At 38.5% G+C, this 15,506-nt stretch overlaps 1 protein-coding gene across 4 annotated transcripts in view; it reads left to right on the top strand.

The window, feature by feature from the left end:
• DIP2C (disco interacting protein 2 homolog C) overlaps positions 1–15,506 on the top strand; it is a 334,539-nt gene that overhangs the window by 203,969 nt on the left and 115,064 nt on the right. For all 4 annotated transcript variants that reach the window (XM_075082401.1, XM_075082400.1, XM_075082399.1 and 1 more), the window contains 5 exons: positions 4,326–4,451; positions 5,282–5,491; positions 11,356–11,487; positions 12,843–12,962; positions 13,905–14,102. In XM_075082401.1, coding sequence (XP_074938502.1) covers positions 4,326–4,451; positions 5,282–5,491; positions 11,356–11,487; positions 12,843–12,962; positions 13,905–14,102 — 786 coding nt within the window. The remainder of the gene's footprint in view (positions 1–4,325; positions 4,452–5,281; positions 5,492–11,355; positions 11,488–12,842; positions 12,963–13,904; positions 14,103–15,506) is intronic.

Here is a 15,506-nt window from a genome sequence, read left to right as displayed (position 1 = left end):
AAACAGTGGAGGACAATAGCACATAAGGAACTGTGCTTTGGTTCCCGCTACTGTAGATCGAGGTGGTGATATTTTTACTCTATGCTCTAGATTTTCCATTGAGACTTGTGGAAAAGCCAGGCGGCAAGAGTATAAAGATTTTGTAACCCATAGGAGTGCTTTGAAGGGTTGGGACCTGAAGTCGTTTTATCAGCTCTAACAGTGTAGTTAGAATGTCACAGACTTCTACATGAAAGAACATTTCACCTAAAAGCATTTTCTTCCCACTTAGACCCAGGACTTTTTCAGAAGGCTTGAGTGCAGCTACATCAAGGTATATCTGTGTTTGAAAAATTCTATCAGAAGTTTGTAGTAGGTGAGAAATTGTAGCATGGCACAGTATGAGGAAAGAGAGGGGAGGTGGGGGTTTTGTTGGTTTTGGTTTTGGTTGTTTTTTTTTTTAATGAAAGCTTCTAACTGTGTGGTGTTTCTAGACAAAAATCTTCATACTTGAACATTTTTTTTCAGGAAAATTTAACAAGAAATCTGTGTTGTAAAGCAATGCTCAATCACAGTGTGATGAATTCAGTTAGCCTGAGTGTGCCAGGGTAGACTGAGAAGACAGTTCAGACATTTTTGTCAGACCTGCAAGACAAGGGGCATCACCCTGCCAGAGACGGTTTGAAATTCTAATGTGATGTTCTCTGCTGACACAATGCGTGATATGTAGAGAATACGAACTGCTTTGTACTGATGGGATTTGGGGGGATAAGCAATTTCCTGTCCTGAGCGAACTTGGATATATCTTCTTATCGTCATTATACTTTGTCCCAGTGTGTATCACAAATGTGGTTTCATTCCTTTAGTGAACAAGGAGCTTCCAATTACAAGTGTCCTTGAATTTTTTTAGTAGCTACTAGGGACAGGTTGTGGGCAAGCAGTGGGAGAGAATGGGTCGCATACAATATGACGGACACCGTAGCCCATTTTTCACCAAGATAAAGGCAAGGGCTACCACACTCTTGCTCAAATTGATGAGAAACAAATCACCAGGGTCACCCTTTGGTGAGGAATGTGCATTTCAGTTTAGGTTTAAATCCGCGCTTCATAAAACTACAAAAAGATATTATTAGTTGTATTTTGCTTAACATTCCTTGTGATACCTTGGTAAAGTTGGCTTGTGGATCAGAAAAGCAAAGCTAAAACCTAGAGAAAAGCAAAGCATGTTTTTGGAAAGTGCATACCTGAAGCTGATATTTGGTGGGAACAAATCTACTTATTGTTTCTGTCTCGCTGTGGTTACAGGATAGATGTTGTAACCTGTGAGTTGTTCTCAGGTGTAATTCTTAAGTATCAGTCTGGCTTTCCCTCACCTCTCTGATTCCTCAGTACTTTGGGACTTCATGGCTAGGTATGAATGACTTGAATGCTGTTCATTAGCTTAACAAGTCCTATACAAGACTGTCAAAATAGGTTGAAGAGCATTTTTAGAACCCATCAACAGGCTCTCATTCAAAAAGAAGACTGTACAAACTATATAGGCTGTCACTAATTCTTTACCTAATCCTTAGCCTTTCTTTATATGCTTAGAGACACTTTCTTTAGCCAAGAGTTTTATTCCTGGGAGAGAACGTTGTGAAAAGACTTTTCATCCAAGCTTGACTGTTTCTGCTGCCTTTTTTTCCTCTCCCCTAAAAGCGTGTAAGCTCTTGCAGATAGTCCCTGGACCATCTCTGGACTGTCCTCAGCCTTTTCTAGGCATATGTCGTGGTCTTTTTTGGTAGTCTCCATACTCCGAGTAATGCCTTCAGAATAGCTGACCTTGCAGGCTGAGCTGGGAGCAGGTGTGTGTGTTCCTTCTTGCCAGTCAGCTTCCCTCTTGTTTATTCAGAGTTTCTTATCTTTTCCATTGTTTTTGCTTTCCTGTGGGTCTTGGTTTTCTTCTTTCTTTTTTTTTTTTTTAATTTAGTAATCTATAGTTTGGTTTATTCCACAGTAATCCATTACAAATAAACATAACAGGCCTGTGCTTTATTAAGAAAACAATTCAATTCCTGGACTCCCATGGACTCATTTGAAAATCAAAACCCTGCAGAGTGTCTTTTAATTAAGCTGATGAGTTTACCATCTTACATCAAAAAAGAAATCAAAGAATTCACAAGTTATGATTCAGTGCCCAGCTGTTAGTAAGCATTTTAGTAATGATTTTGTCAGCTGCCCTCATTTAAAAAACTTCTGAAGAATTCACATTACACCTCATGTCCCTCCTGATACTTGCATTAAAAACATTCTAAATACAATAACATACAAATAATTCTTCCTGTCTTGATCAGTTTGTTCTCTTCCAAAAATTGCTGTAGACTTTTGTTTTTCTGTTAAAAGGGAAAGCTCACTTTTACTGCATGATATCTAATTGCTATCCTTTCAAGGAAAACCAAGAATCTTCGCTGTTTGTTGGACAAGAAGCACAAACTATTAGTAAGCATGTTCAGTCCTGTATATGTTATTGGCATTGGTGTGGAGTGAGCACGTAGGAATTTATCTTGGGGACATGCTGTTAGGTAAAGACTTACATTGTTTATTTTCTTAACCTGCTACTTCTCACATAAACTCTTCATCAGGTTTTAATTATAAGAAAGACCTTAAATGTTCTACTTAAAAAAAAAATTACTTGACAGGGGAGAAATTGTTTTCTGGTTTGATGTTAGCATTGCAGTCTTCCTCCGTTTTGGTCTGTCAGCCGCATGGCTCTTTTATGTTTTGTGTATGCTTTTCCAGCTCTGCTCTTTGCTTTTCTTGCTTTGCTTTTCCTGATGTGCTCATCCTCTTTATGGTTTAAAATAAGAGCAAACAAAAACCTCACAGAGCAACTGATAATTTTTTTTCTTTGACATCCTTGCAGCCTTTCCATTGAGAAGTGCTTAAACCCTGGCAGAAGATAGGGAATACTGTTACTAAAATGAGACATAGCAGGTTTTCGGCAGAGAGTATCATCTAATGCTTCTAGACATCCATCCCAGTTGTTACTTTAAACAAGTTACTTATACTGATGTGATCCAACCAACAGCTCTTTAAATAAAGTTCTATATACTCTTGTCTTTCTGTTGCTTTTCTTGGGGACCATTGACTGTTCAGAGCTGCTGCCACATTGACACAGGAGTAGGAAGCAGGCTGTGCACTGCCTACAAGGGTGGTCTTCAAACAGATTCAGCAGTAGCAGAAGTGAGATCACTCTGGATTAAACCTACTTCACTGAGTTCCTACTTCACAAATGGAAACAGCTAAATGGTTAACACAACTTGCTGCGTTTTCTACAGCTGCCTAACAGTGACTGGTTAAAACACAACGTCTAATGTGCTTCCAGTTTTGTGCCAGATAGTCAGTGTGTCGCAACTTCTTTAGACATAAGTGGCTTTTGTTGCCTGCTGTGTGTTTTGCATACAGTCTCCTCATGTACATCTTGTCCCAAAACCATAGAAGTATACAGACAAACAGTGCAAGGTAGTAAACTGAAGGAAGACTTATTTCAACGTATAGTTATGGTACTAATTACAAGATTTGCACAAAACAAAGTAATTAATCAAAACATGTCGCTAGTGTCTTTTAGACATGATAAATGGCCTTTTTCAGACTTGGGGAGGCAGACAGCTATATATACACGTGAAAGGTAGAGAAGCTCTTCACTGGGGATGTCCCCATGGAGGAGGGGTCTGTTGGATGCTTTGGTATGAGCTGTGTGTAGCATACGCCTGTGAAGCACAAGGCCCGTGCTCATTCTGCCTCAGGCCAACCCTATGTAATACTTACTTTTCGGTGAATAAAGCCAAGAGAAGGAGGCAGGAGGAGGATTTGGGAACAGGGGACCTGCTGCTATTTCCGTTGTGACATTCCACATACCTCTTAGCTTTCAAGCAAATGTTCCTTTCAGTTGGTCTGTGTATCTTTTATGTAAATTGGAAACTTCATTCATTTAAAAACCAGGCAATGTTAATACACCGTGCTTTTACTGAAAACAGTAATGGTTGCTGAAGTAACAGCTCTTGGTGAAACAGCGGTTTGCTCTGGGCAAGCGGAGTTCCTACTCTTCAAATACTGCGCAACACTGTCTTGGGAATATCACACAGCTCAAGTTTGTTGGTATAGCACTTTTCACTAAGCTGCTTTTTATACAGTGAGAACTCACACAGTCCCTCTGAGATCCCATGTGTTCCTGGCCTTTCATCATTTCATATGCGTTGTCAGCCTAGCTGGCTGTATAGATGAACCTGCGTGCAGGTGCACTGAATGCACAAACAAACAGCTCGTTTCTGTCTGAATGCTAGCTTGAAATCTCTCTTTCCTTCCAGATGTCCACACAGAAGCAGTTCAGGCAGCTCTTGCTAAGCATAAAGAAAGGAAAATGGCAGTCCCCATGCCCTCAAAACGGCGTTCATTGGTGGTCCAAACATCGATGGATGCCTACACACCTCCAGGTGAGCACCTCTGCGTATGTTATGAGAATTTTAAAAATGGTTCTTTGTGCTGCTATCAACTAATAATCTGTCTGCATAGATACTAACGGAAATGTCATTAGAAGCACACTGAGCATAACATTGAGGTATGTTTGAAGAGGAGAATATGAACTGAATGGTAGGAAAGTCAACTGGGGCAGTTCACATGATTGTTTTTTCCTTGGTGGTACCTCAACTTTGCATTGGTCCTTTTGGTCTTATGAGGACCTAACTCTGGCCAGCTTGTCATATTTTCTGTAACTCAAAGTTCCTTTCAAGTTTCTAGTTTATTCCCTAACACTATAATGGAACATTGTCTTTACAGTTAGATGTGCCATTCCTTTTCAAATTTATCTGCTCTTTTACCTACTAGACTGTGAAAATGCCCCACATCTCATGCATTCTGATGGTCGCTGAGTCCAGCTGGGACTCCATTTCTCACTGAGGTGTGGGCTTTCTACAATTGGAAAAGTTGTTCACGATCTTTGTGGGCTGAGCTTAGGAAAGTATTGTGGGCATTCTGTACTGTTCATACATGGCTGGAGATCTTCAGAAGATTCTCAAGCCACATTATAAAGGAAGACTCTTATTATCCTTATTTTTGTACAATAATGCAAAAGCCATGGCCTTAGAGCAGGAAAGCGATTAACTTTATTTCAGAGCTCTCAGTATTACAGACATTTCTTACTACGTTTCCCTACCTTCGTAAGTTTTTTGTAATGGCAGTTATCTTTAGATTTGTAATATGAACATGCCTTATTTCTATTAGGAAAATCCAAACTGCAAGTTAACAGGCTGTTTTTAATTACTAGATACTTCTTCTGGTTCAGAAGATGAAGGCTCCATACAGGGCGACTCCCAGGGAACTCCCACCTCAAGTCAGGGGAGTATAAACATGGAACATTGGATCAGTCAAGCGATCCATGGCTCTACCACGTCAACCACTTCCTCCTCCTCGACACAAAGTGGAGGCAGTGGTGCTGCACACAGACTAGCTGATGTTATGGCTCAAACGCATATAGGTTAGTATATGGACATTTTGAGTATGTGCAGTTTAACATTAATTTTGTCTCTCACATTCAGCTGATGTTGCTATATGAAGTCTTATAAAAGTCTTTCCTGTGCTTTTTCTTGTTTCCTTTTTTCTATTTCCATATATTACATGGAGAGATAGTCCTATGTTCTTATTTTGTGAGAAAATTAAAAAAAAAGCAATTTAGATTTGGGGGTACACTTATGTTGTGGCAAACACGGTCCACCTGTTGGCTCCCAAATATCTTAAAACATACAGTTGCATGACTTCCGTTACTTAGCACTAAAAAACATCTGTGTAGGATCCATCAGTAAAGAAAATCAGTGCATGCAGCATTAGGGAGTGCTTGCACACAAGTTTCCCCTACTGCTGTACCATTTTAATTACATAGTTTGAGTGATTTTTGATATCTAGTGATTCTAGTCCTTGGGAAATTCTATTATATACCGTTGGAGAAAAGTTCTGTTGTTATTTGTAATAGTGCCTTGTTTATATACTTTGGAAAGATCCTAGGAAGTCAATGCTCTCTTTCCATTAGGGCTAAGCTTCACAGACATGAATTATTTCTGAATATTGTGCCATTGACGTTAGTCATCATTAAAATGAGGCAGCTATTCAATTAGGCATGTGGAAAGCAAGGCTTGTTTTCCCTTCATAGTCCAGTAACTGCTGTTTATCATATGAGGCATCTGCTTTGGGTGCATTCTTGCTGGGACTGTGTATTTTGGGTTGTCTCACTGAAAATCTGTTGGAGTCTATATTGGAACAGATAAAGCAACCTTGCTACTGTTCTACAACACATCTGAAATGCAGCTTTGTGTGACTGTTACAAGTATATGTAATGAGATACATGAAGGCATCTTAAATGTTCCTGATTTGATGTGCTGGAACAGTAGTCCATATCCTTTTTTTTTTGCTCTGAGTATAGCTTGATGCAACACCTGTATTTTCAGATAAGTAAACCTCTCACCATGGTCTGGAATTGCTGAATTGCAGTCAGGGGAAGAATTTCTATTGTATTCTTAAATTCATGCTAAATGAATAGCTTAGAACCTTGTTTTAGAAACACATACACTTCTGAACACATTAATCATCGCATTTGGTTATTTTCTGTGACTTCATCTTGAAATGCTAGAGGAAATTATAGCATAGAGAATTAAATTTATCCAAACTCTAAAAGGTTGCATTACTCACACACCAAGACTTAATGTGTCTTTAAATATAGCTTCTTTATAATGTGACATTTCAGTAATTTTAAATCTGGCACAGTAAGTCTTCTTTTATAATCACTGAGTTCGTGGTAAATAATACAGCATTTATGGAGCTAAATTAAAATGGCAGTATTTGCAGAAGAGAAAAATACTACTTCTTTTACTTGTTTTATTTTGCCTTGCTGTTGACTGGAAAGATCTCTCCTTTGAAGGAAGCAGTTAAGCATACCTCAGGGTATACATATTTTTATTGATTCTGACAATAAGATACCTTAAATTGCATCTCTAGTCGGACAGTGGTTGTGATGTAGTAATGTAAAGGTCATTTGGATACAAAATATGAGTGATACCTGCTAACAGATTAAGGCATTTTGAGGCTGTGATCTTAAGTTTACCATCAGTTGTTGTTGCTAAGATCACTGGAAATGTAAGAGAAGCTGCACAGATTATAACTACAAGATGTCTTTCTTTGTGGTGCTCTGCTTTCTTTAAGAATTGGAAATTAAATGGCTCTTTTGTTCCTTTTCAGTTTGAGGAGGTGGATTTTGCAAATAAATGTATTCTAAGAGGTAGTAGATTTGCAGTATTCCCACAAATAGCCTTGCTCTTTCAGAGACAGTGTGCCAGTGATCATAGATGAATAATCCTCTTTGGTAGACGAGAAGGTGAGAGAGGAGAATAATTCTGGTCTCTGAAGCTCCTCAGCTACTGGAAACAATTTGTTCTTCATCACAAAGAACATGTATTCCCATGGCTTGATGTTTGTTTGGTCCAGGGAGTTGTTCTCCAGAGGCAGATCAGCCTGCAAGAGAGAAGTCATCTGTAAATACATAAGGACATACTGCAGTACTCTGAAGATGCCAATTTTTATAAATACAGATTTAAGGGGCAACAGGAAAGCCTTTAATGATAACATAGAAAAAAGCTCTCCATTCTGATACCCACTAGGTTTTTACCTCCAGAGTGCATTACACAATCAAACCAAGATTTTTCCAGTTTAAGTGCTGTAATGCAGCCCTGAGAAGGGATTTGATAAAAACCATTGGCTGTAATATAATAAGAGTTCAGTTTTGTTGATCATTTAGATAATTTGCATAAGCTATTATATGCTGTTAATGTTATACTATTCACTTAATTTGGTTGCTGCTGCTGCTTTATTATGACCAAAGTTCTAGTTTACAATAGATATCTTTTAAATATTTATTCTCAGCTTTAAGACACTCGGCTGTCTGTATTAAGCTACAGGGAGAATCTTTAGTTTGGCATAGGTATCGCAATTGCATTGGGTAATTCTTGAACTTAGAGGTCAAACCAGTGAAATCTGTAAAAATACCTAGTGCTCTGACCCATCTTTGGGTCCCTATAGTATATATTTCTAAGATCTTTAAGCATTCATTTGTCTGTATTATATTTTTTGGATCTATATGTATATAAAAATCACAGAGAGAAAGCATATCCCGAAGCTCGGAAAGTTCATGTAATGAAAACCGCACAGCACTTACATATGAGTGTAAATTTATATAAAGAGTTAAACATTTCACTACAAAATTTTGATCCTGTAGGTGCATTTAATGTTTCTTTTATATGCTTCAAATATGTTTCTCTTTGGAAATCAAAGGCCTCTATCCAACCTAAAGGCTACATAGATTTCTAATAAAGTATATATAAAAATGTGGCATAAGGCATGACTGATAGTTCTCTGACAAGCTTAAAATTGTTATGCATTCTGAGTGGGAATATTAATTTACAATACAGGAGACTAGTTTAAAATACTCTCTGTCACCTGGACATGAATATGGGAGAAACCCAGCTGATGGAAGAAGCCACAGCTCACAGCTCTTACTCCAGACTTCCCTTTCCTGACAACCAGAAGAGTCAGCTCGCTTGGGAGAAAAAGCTACATTTTCTTCAACTATAGTATTTCAGGGATGCTTTTTTAGCTCCCGGATAGTTTTCAAATACACGGCACTTATGTGTGCTTCCAAACTTCCACTGGAAGGCATTCCTCCACCCCTTTGCTTCTCCTCAGACACGAGGCTCTGACAATGCACACACTCCATCCCTACGTGAATGTGCTCTGCATTGTTGGTTCTTTCTGATTTTCATGAAATGGGGTAAATTATATCACTGCAGTGGCAGAAATGAAGACAGCCTTAACTGGAAACAGCTGTTCTGTCTGTGATCTTCTAATGCAAGAATATTGGAAGAGATGGGAAGAGGAGGTGACGCAAATATGTATGTTTGAAGGAGAAATGCTTTGAAGTCATGCAGCTGTCACAGTTTCTACTTTTTAGTCAACAGATGTGTCAGGATCATTATTCTTAACTAAACGTCAAACAGTGCTTCAAGGTACCTGACGTAAGACCAAGCGGCTCTGTAAAGATTGTGTCCATAGTCTAAGCCTGGATTGACTGTTCTATACAAAAAAGGGCACATTTCACATAACATAACAATTATCTTTTTCTTCAGAAGTCATTCAGACCAAATGATTGTCTTACGACTTTCATTTCTCCAAGCCTGACTCTGAGAAGGGAACCAACTGAGGATTTGTAAATCTAATGGATGAAACCTACAGCTGTAGATATTGCCATGATAAGACATCTGTTACACAGATACTATAAAGGAACATGGCAAGACAAACTTTAATGTTCCTCTTCTGCTAGATAAGGGTTTTTCTTAATGCAAATATAAATAACAGATGGGCAGCCAGGGTGCTAAAACCCCACTCTTTGGCCAGCCAGTGATGGCCACCTTGGGAAGAGAGTTTATTTTAGGTAATTTAAAGTGCCAGTGCTGCTTGTTCAAAAGGAAACACTTTTACAGAAGAGCAAGAAACTTCTCGCTCATGTTATTTCACCCTACTTGGCACCATGTGTTACAAAGAAGTATTTGATTTCAAGTGTATAGATATGAAGGGGGAGCATCTCTGCTCTGTGGTGCTTTGGATCACATACCTTCCCTCCCACCCATTCAAAAAAAAAAAGAAAAAATCCATCTCAGTGCTAAAACCTGAAAGGAGATAGTTTAACTCCAGTTGCCTTGTGAAGTCAGACAGATGGAAATACTTCACTGGAAAGATGTGAACAAGTAAAGCTAACTTTAAAAATACTTTCTCATGTTACTAATAGCTGACTAAGTACAATTATTTCCTTAGTCATGATCTCCTCTCCTATTTCCATAGCAAAACTACGTTATAAGTAAAAGATAAAAAGAGAAACATCAGCATTTTTTAATTGCCTTAGTTATTGGGTCAGTCAATCATGATCTCTAAAAAGCTCTTGCCACTTAGCAAGAAGGGGCAAAAATTGTGCTGAGTCTAAAATAGTTGATAATGACAAGACATCTAAAATGAAGACATTATTCAAACAATTACCAGCATAAGCTTCATTGTCCAAGCTATTACACTTCAGTTGTTCACTTACAGCACGATATGTGGTGTTTGTTTCAGTAAAATTAAAACAATGGATGTGATCAGACACAAAAGGCTCAGCTGAACATGTGCAGGATGGAAGATGATTTTGAGTTGCATGATAAAAGCCATCTCATGTTTTCCTCAACCAGGTACTGTGGTTGAGCGATAAGGTTGAGTCCTTATGATGTTCTTGAGTATAAACATTACATAAGAACTACAGACATTAATATCATGTCTTAATTTTTCATGATAGTTGTCCATCAAATGACAAGTATGCAAAATAGGCATTGAATATAGCACCCTGTTACTGTATATGTAGCCATAAAAACTAGTTATCTGTGTTGATGGTGTATGAATTTGGGATCGAATGGTATTTATGTCCGTCTACCCTAATGCTGGTAAAAACCTGGGAAAAAATTATGAGACAACCTGTAAAAATAATACAAATACGTAAGTAATACAGACTCAGACTTGAAAACATGGGAAAACAAGCTGTGGTAGCATGCTGAGTTATCAGGCTATGAAAGAGAAAGATTAGCTCTGTGGAATTGTTTAGCAGTGCTGGCATGAGTCAGACCAAATTGTGTTTACCTTCTGGAAGGCAAGCCTTTGTTATACGGAAGAATTGAAATAGCTCTGTCTAAAAATAGTAGACAAGCAAGTGTCCATGCAGAATGCAAAGTTCGTGGTTTTTTATACTTTATTTCTTTCCCCTTGATTCCAACCCTGCCATGATTGATTTTTTCCCTAATATATGAACAAATTCCTCTCTTAACTAAAATTGGCATATTCAAAATACAGAGGTTATAAAAGGGATATGCATTGGCACTTGGAAGTGATTGACAACATGATGTATTCTTTTTCTTTAGAAAAACCGATGCAATAAACTGTCAGAATTATATTTGTCTGGGTCTTTCCTTTTTGACGCTGTCAAAAGCTTTATCTTAGTATAAAATCAAATGTCAGTGGAGAACCTACAACCTAATTGTATCATTTTTTTAGCCTATTGCTTATATGATTGCAGATATACAGCCCCTGTTTCAACCAGTGGAAACTTTATTAAAATCATGCTGTACATTATAGTTGTATACATTCATTTTGTGCATTACCTGTAATGCCTATTCAAGTGTTGGGGAAAAATATCAAATGGTATCCTTTCCTCTCCCCTTTGCTTTTCTGCCCTTCGACACTAGAGGTACACAGTTAAACCTTTTAACTTATTTTTCACAGAAAATCATTCTGCCCCTCCAGATGTTACCACTTACACCTCAGAACACTCAATACAAGTAGAAAGACCACAAGGATCAACGGCACGGGTGGCACCAAAGTATGGAAACGCTGAACTTATGGAGACTGGTGACGGTATGTCACAAAGCAAAACGTGTTTTTTTCGAGTATCATAACCTTTTTAGTGGTTACTGTATGAATCTGATCTTTGTTTCTTCTGGGTACTTCTCACTTATAAGCACGTACAAAGTTGCAGCATCTTCACAGTCCTAAAATAAACTGGTATAAATGAAGCCAACATAGAGAAATATTTCTTAAGCAGCAGACCTGATTCCCTATAGAAATTGGTTGCCAAAAGAAAGCAGTGAATCTCTTTAGATCTGCTTTGATCATGCTGCCTGGTTACAGCTAGTCTGGTTTTCAAATGGCAAGGAAAGTGACATGCTAGGATGGCTACATCTTGAAAAGTGACGTGTTTGAAGTCTTATTTTCTAAGGTTTGTTTTTTGGTTGGGGTTTTTTTTTTGAAAAACAGTTATTTGTAAACCCTTTCTTATTTACTGCTCCTCTTCTCTAAAACTTATTAAGCAATATTTCAGCAAGGTGTGGAACTGTTGACCAAGTGTATCACATCTAAACTTAGAAGCTTCAGCTCTAAAAACCACTCGGTAAAAGTTTTGGAGCCAACCTTATGGGAGGGCAGGAAGTTGAAATTCCTCCAGTACGGTCACAGAAAGCTGGAATATCAGGAACAGATAACGTGAACATTGCAGAGGCTTTGCACTCGACTAGGGAAAAGGAAGGGGGAGGTGATTGATGGGATTATATTATAAAAGTGCCCCTTGCCCCACGCTCCTGTTCAGAATTGTGTGTTTCATAGTGCTGTGTGGGCAAGCACTCTCCCTTTGGAGATTGCTGGGTGGTGGAATTGGCTGTAGGGATGTTCAGAGAATACAGAGCCATATTGAAGTAATACAAAGATGTGAACCATGTTCAGGATGGGTCCTGGACAGATGCCCACTGTAAAGATGCCCACTGTAAAGAGCAACCCAGAATAAATGATGGGGCAGAGCCTATGACCCACACTCCTTGCTGAGCTGCAGTCTAGTCAGACAATGTTGGCATGACCAGTGATCATGGAGAGAGCTAATGCCTGTCCTCTCACTGACCATCGCCAATGCCACCTAGAAGAGTTCTCTAAGGTTACTGACAGTTGCTGAAGGGAGGGTTTTTTCACTGTGCTTCTCTCCCTCAGTCTGTGTGCTTTTTCCCCTCTGATTTTGTTGCATTGTTTTTATTTAAACTAGGCATCATTGTTCCTTTTTGCTGAAATGATCTTAATGTCTTAATGTTGAATACTTGAGTCACAGTATGGCATGAAACTGTAGCTGTGGTGGCCTTGCAGTCCTCGACTTTTTCTTACCCCACTTAACGTCTGGTGGCATTCAGCGTAGCGGTCGACTGATGTCTCCGTTGATCCCTGTCCTGCAGGAGTACCAGTGAGCAGCAGAGTGTCAGCAAAGATTCAGCAGCTGGTCAATACACTAAAACGGCCCAAACGACCACCATTACGAGAGTTCTTTGTAGATGACTTTGAGGAATTGTTAGAAGGTAAAATGACTGTTTTTCAAAAGGTTTGGGGATCTCTTATTAAAATTCTGTGAAATGTTTGTCTTGCACATTGAGTTTTGTGAAAGCAAAGTAAGCCCTCCCTGTATTGGCAAGTACAGAAAAGCATTGGTATTAACTGGAATCTGCTTGTAGTGAGCTTGGACGTAGTGCCATAGAGCTAAAAGTCTCTCATTTGCTCAGCTCCTGGTTCTGCTTGCAAAGAAATGACAGAAGAGAGTGGAGGGAAGCTTTGCTTTGAGGACACTCAGCTGTGGGTTACAGCCATTGCTTTTGAACACCAATGTGAGAAAAGCTCTCAGTGAGGGAGCACGCTAAATGTTTTGTGTAACAGAGAAGCATCGAGAAAATGAACTAAATGTAAGATAGAAACAACGATAAAGTCAGTAAATGGGATTATTTTTTTAAGGAGGCCAGTGCTTTGAGAATTAAGATTTGCCAGGATGTGGAGTTTTAAATAGTCTCGGTAGTAGTTTATGAGAAAGCACTGTAACAGAGCGTGGCTTAAATCAATCTGTTACTGATCACTTGTTAAAGTACATTTTTCAGTAGTTCTGCAGTTCATCTCATTATTGCATTTTTTCATTTTTGCCAGGAAAAAGTATTCTCCATCTCTCTTTAGGAATAAAGAAATATTGATTATTTAAAAGATAAATACATGCATGCTGCCTCAGGAGTTTCTTTGACTGCTTGTAGAGCTAGTGTGAGGATAAGCATGTGCATTCCTGAGATGTTCCCCTTCCTTCATCTCTGTTAAAGTTAAAAGTTAGTTATTCTGTTATATTTCTCTGTTACTTCTCAATACTTTCTAACATGTTATTATTTTCAGGATATTTTGCGAAGGTAACTTACTCTCTTGGTTACACAGGCGTACACAAGGTATAGAATTTACATGGTAACTTTATATCTTTTCATAATCGTAAGTTCAACAGCCAGATCCAAACCAGCCAAAGCCAGAAGGAGCACAGATGTTGGCTATGCGTGGGGAACAATTAGGTGTGGTTACAAATTGGCCACCTTCTCTGGAAGCAGCTTTGCAGCGATGGGGGACTATCTCACCGAAAGCTCCTTGCCTAACCACTATGGATACTAATGGAAAACCACTGTATATTCTGACTTACGGTGAGCACTCTTCAAACTCCATATGCTTTTATATACTGTGTACAGTGTCTATGTGTATAGTAAATGTGTAAATATACACTGAAAAAAGCACTCCAATGATGCATCTGTTCCATTTCTGAGTAGGGTAAGACAATTCTGAAGCTGTTGGTGTCTGAGTATGGATTGCTGAGACATTATAGTATGATTTATATCACAAAGAGGAAAAGAGCTGAGTAGATACACCATGGAATCACAAATTACAAATTAAAACCACCTTTTAAATATAAATATTTAAATCTGGGGCAGATTTTCCTGAAGATTAATGTCTAAGCCCATTGCCCTTGGATATTGCCTAGTCTTTGTTGGGCAAAAGCAGAACCTGGTATACAAAAATTCACCAGCTTTCTGAAGAAGTTAAAATAGTTTTTTTCCTGTGTTCTACTGACATTATAGTAAGTGTGATTTGAATTATTTCTGCTGATAAGTAGTTGTACAGCTAGAAACTGTACCCCCTTGAAATGGATTTGCCAGGATATATTTCAGTGTGATCTTTGGTGTGTTGATGCTGTTCAACGTGTACTGCCTGACAATCTGTTGCAACCAAGAAAGACCAAATAAAGATAAACATAAGGCTATCTCTGACAAATTACTCCCATGTAGCTTCTAATTTTGAGATGTTCACGGGACTTTTGGGAGACATTCAAAGGAATTATTATGAATAACTGTCAAACTTTGAAAGCAATCTGGAACATTTCCGTATGCTATTGATATGGATTGCTATTGATACAGATCTAAAAAAATTGTTTTTAAAAAAATTTTTTATATCTACCTTCTCAGGGACCTAGAGTTCTGTGCAGAGAATGTTTTTACATGCTATGATATAGAGGTCTGTCTCTTTTGTTCAGTGCTGAATGCTCCTTTCCATTCAGGAGTCAGACTGAGTGATGATCTCTGGCCAAAAAGATGTCTGCCAAAAAGATGTTTGGCATTGCAAATATAGTTAAAGGCTTTCAAAGCATAACAGAACCTTTGCAACTGAAGGTCATGCATGAAACATTTTCCCTTCAGGTACCTTAGAGTTAAGAAGTTACTTAAATTAGGGAGCAAACATGTCCTTCCTTAAGGACATTTACTTGGAACTAGAGAAGAATTTTAAAGTTTGCAATTGCATGTTTGCAGAATAGCAATTCATATAATCTACTGAATGCCCTAAATAGATTGGGCAGGAAAGAAAATTAAGATGTTAGTGAGAATCAGACCATTTTTCTTAATATGGGATTCTGTCTGGAGAGTCTGAGCATATGTCCTGCTTCATCTGAAGGGCTGTAGGCTGAGCAAATCAACCTGAGGAACTCATCCGCGTGGCTGATGGAGCCACCTAGCCTGCTTCTCTGTCCTAAGCTAACTCTTTCCAAACCCCTTTTC

This window comes from Phalacrocorax aristotelis, chromosome 2 (genome assembly GCF_949628215.1).
Source record: "Phalacrocorax aristotelis chromosome 2, bGulAri2.1, whole genome shotgun sequence".
In the NCBI taxonomy this organism is placed as follows: domain Eukaryota; kingdom Metazoa; phylum Chordata; class Aves; order Suliformes; family Phalacrocoracidae; genus Phalacrocorax; species Phalacrocorax aristotelis.
Note: the sequence above shows the minus strand (reverse complement) of the source record. Positions and strands in the feature narration are given on the sequence as shown.